The sequence below is a fragment of the Cyprinodon variegatus genome, unplaced genomic scaffold, assembly GCF_000732505.1.
Source record: "Cyprinodon variegatus isolate N-32 unplaced genomic scaffold, C_variegatus-1.0 Scaffold723, whole genome shotgun sequence".
Lineage (NCBI taxonomy): Eukaryota > Metazoa > Chordata > Actinopteri > Cyprinodontiformes > Cyprinodontidae > Cyprinodon > Cyprinodon variegatus.
The window spans coordinates 1-2701 of NW_015151176.1; the positions used below are offsets into that span (position 1 = coordinate 1).

At 40.7% G+C, this 2701-nt stretch overlaps 1 protein-coding gene across 1 annotated transcript in view; it reads right to left on the reverse strand.

Moving 5' to 3' along the window:
- Positions 1–892: 892 nt before the first annotated feature.
- LOC107097775 (porphobilinogen deaminase-like) overlaps positions 893–2701 on the reverse strand; it is an 11216-nt gene continuing 9407 nt past the window's right edge. The window contains exon 5 of the mRNA XM_015395058.1: positions 893–980. Within this exon, the coding sequence (XP_015250544.1) occupies positions 921–980 (60 nt within the window). The 3' untranslated portion in view covers positions 893–920. The remainder of the gene's footprint in view (positions 981–2701) is intronic.

Genomic DNA, 2701 nt, shown 5'->3' on the forward strand with positions numbered 1-2701 from the left:
GGATGGATGGATGGATTGATGGATGGATGATGGATGGATGATGGATGGATGGATTCTTACAGTCCATCAGAAATGTTCTTCTGGTCGTGATCTTTCTCAGACAGAAATGGTCGTTAATGAATCAGCCAATAGGAGCTTGCCCTGCTGGAAGGACGCCTGTCTGATGAAGCCTCCCACCATCTTCCTAGTAACTCTGACCAGCTTCACCATGGCTGCATAAAACCAGCCTCCCCAAAGCATGATGCTGCCACCACCATGTTTCACTGTGTTGATGTCACAGATGTCTTTATCAGTTGAGCTCTAGAAATAAACTTGCTGAAGTTATTCTGCTAAAGGCAGTAAGAGGAGATTCTCAGAGATCTGTGAAGTTTGTCAAAGTATATTTCTTCATGAAGAGAAGTGATCCGCTGTGCTAACAGCAGGTCACTAGTAGATCAGTATTTTATTTGATCTGTTTCCCGTCCTCATGGATTCCCATCTGTTTATTCTGTCTGTAAAAATGGTCCAAACCGAACTCTTTTCTCTTTGTGTTTTCTGCCAAAGTGAAGGTGTTTTACTTTACAGTAGACCTGGGATCTATCTGGGCTAGAGCTACGCAGGTGTCGGGTGTGATCATCCCCCCTGACGCTAAAAGCCACAACCTCTATGATGCGATTTTCTGTCAGATCAGAAGCTAAATTGTATTCGGTGTGTTCAGGGCTTTAAGTTTTCAGATTTTACCTGCCAAAGAAAAAAATATGTAAACAAAGGTCATAGGAGGTTAATACTATGGTAATCAGAACCAACAGCAGGATGATTTTTTTTAAACCTTTGAGTCGTGTTTAATTGATTGAATATTAAACTAATTTCTTCCCATTAAAAAGCCTTGGATTCTTCTTCCTGTTGGACCCAAACCCAATCTACCCGAGTCAGACAGACACTCACTCATTCCTCTCCAGGGCGTTCTCCAACTCTTTGGTGAACAAACTCTTCTCACCGATCTAAAGGAAACACATTTAAAAAGCACATATTGTCGGTTAGCTCCATGTTTTCTACTTCAGGATCATGGTCCTGAAAAACAGGCAGACTTATTGGAGACATTCAGCTGTAGATGGCGCTCCTTTAGCTGAGCTGCAACATGGCTCATAGTTTGTTTGGCTGCAATAATAATTAAAATGACAGTGGGTAAATATAACAGCATCATCTGCATACAGGATTATAGTAAAACTTTTCAAAAAGAACTATAACTAATCAAAATATATAACAAGATTCAGTTTCTGATCCACGAAGGTTCAGTTTCTGCTGTGAGGGTAAAACTTCGGAATCAAACCACTTGAAGTGAACAGAAACCAATAAAAGGATCTACAGCATCAGTGTCTGTTAATAAAGTCCTGGAGAAAAAGGTCTTTGCTTTGCTTTAAAATGTAAAAATTGCTTTTAGTAAAACTGTTTATTGCATATTTATAATTATTAAGCAGCACCATAATAAAATCTTTTAAATCTATTTTTTATAATCAGATCAGATCTCTGTAAACAGAAATATACAGGGAGGAAAATAAGTATTTGAACATCCTGCTATTTTGCAAGTTCCCCCACTTAGAAATCATGGAGGGGTCTAAAATTGTCCGAATCAGCTGAAAATACGTATTTGAACACCTAGAATTCTGACCCTAGAATTCTGACCCTAGATTCTGAAGGCAGACCTGTTAGTCTGCCTTCAGAATGTCCGCCTCCCAGAGGCCCGTCTTCAGTTCATCAATCACCATCTGGATGATCCAGAGGAGTCTGGTTACACTAACCGTGTTTGGAGGAAGAAGAATGATGAGAGCCATCCCAAGAACACCTTTCCTACTGTGAAGCATGGCGGTGGTAGCATCATGCTTTGGGGTGTTTTTCTGCACATGGGACAGGGTGACTGCTCTGTATTAAGGAGAGGATGAGTGGGGCCATGTATTGGGAGATTTTGGGGAATAAACCTCCCTCAATCAGTTAGAGCATTATAGGTGGAGGCTGGGTCTTCCAGCATCACAATGACCCAAAGCACACAGCCAGGATAACCAAGGAGTGGCTCTGGAAGAAACATATGAAGGTGGCCGAGCCAGTCTCCTGACCTAAACCCAATAGAGAGCCTTTAGAGGGAGCTCAGACTCCGTGGTTCTCAGCGACAGCCTGACTGATCAATGAAGATCTGTGTAGAGGAATGGGCCAAAATCTCTCCTGTTGTGTGTGCAAACCTGGTGAAAAACTACAGGAAACTTTTCACCTCTAGAATTGCAAAAAAAAGGCTACTTTACCAAATATTAGCTTTGATTTTCTCAGGTGTTCAAATATTTATTTGCAGCTGTATCAAACAAAAATAGTTCTTAAAAAAATCATATATTGTGACTGTGGATTTTTTGTTTAGATTCTGTCTCTCAGAGTGGACGTGCACCAATGACGACAATTTCAGACCTGCCATGATTTCTAAGTTGGGAATTTGGAAAATAGCATGGTGATTCCACATCCTCCGTCAGCGCTCCGCCCCGCTCATGTATGTCGTGCACAGAGATGGCAAAAGTACTCACTTTCCGTACTTGAGTAAAAGTACAGATACTTGTGTTAAAAAATACTCTAAAAGTAACAAAGTACAGGCTTGTATATTTACTTAAAGTATTAAAGTAGAAGCAATTTTTTCATGCCGTTGCCTACATTTTAAATGGATGTCTGCCAATAGGACTAGATC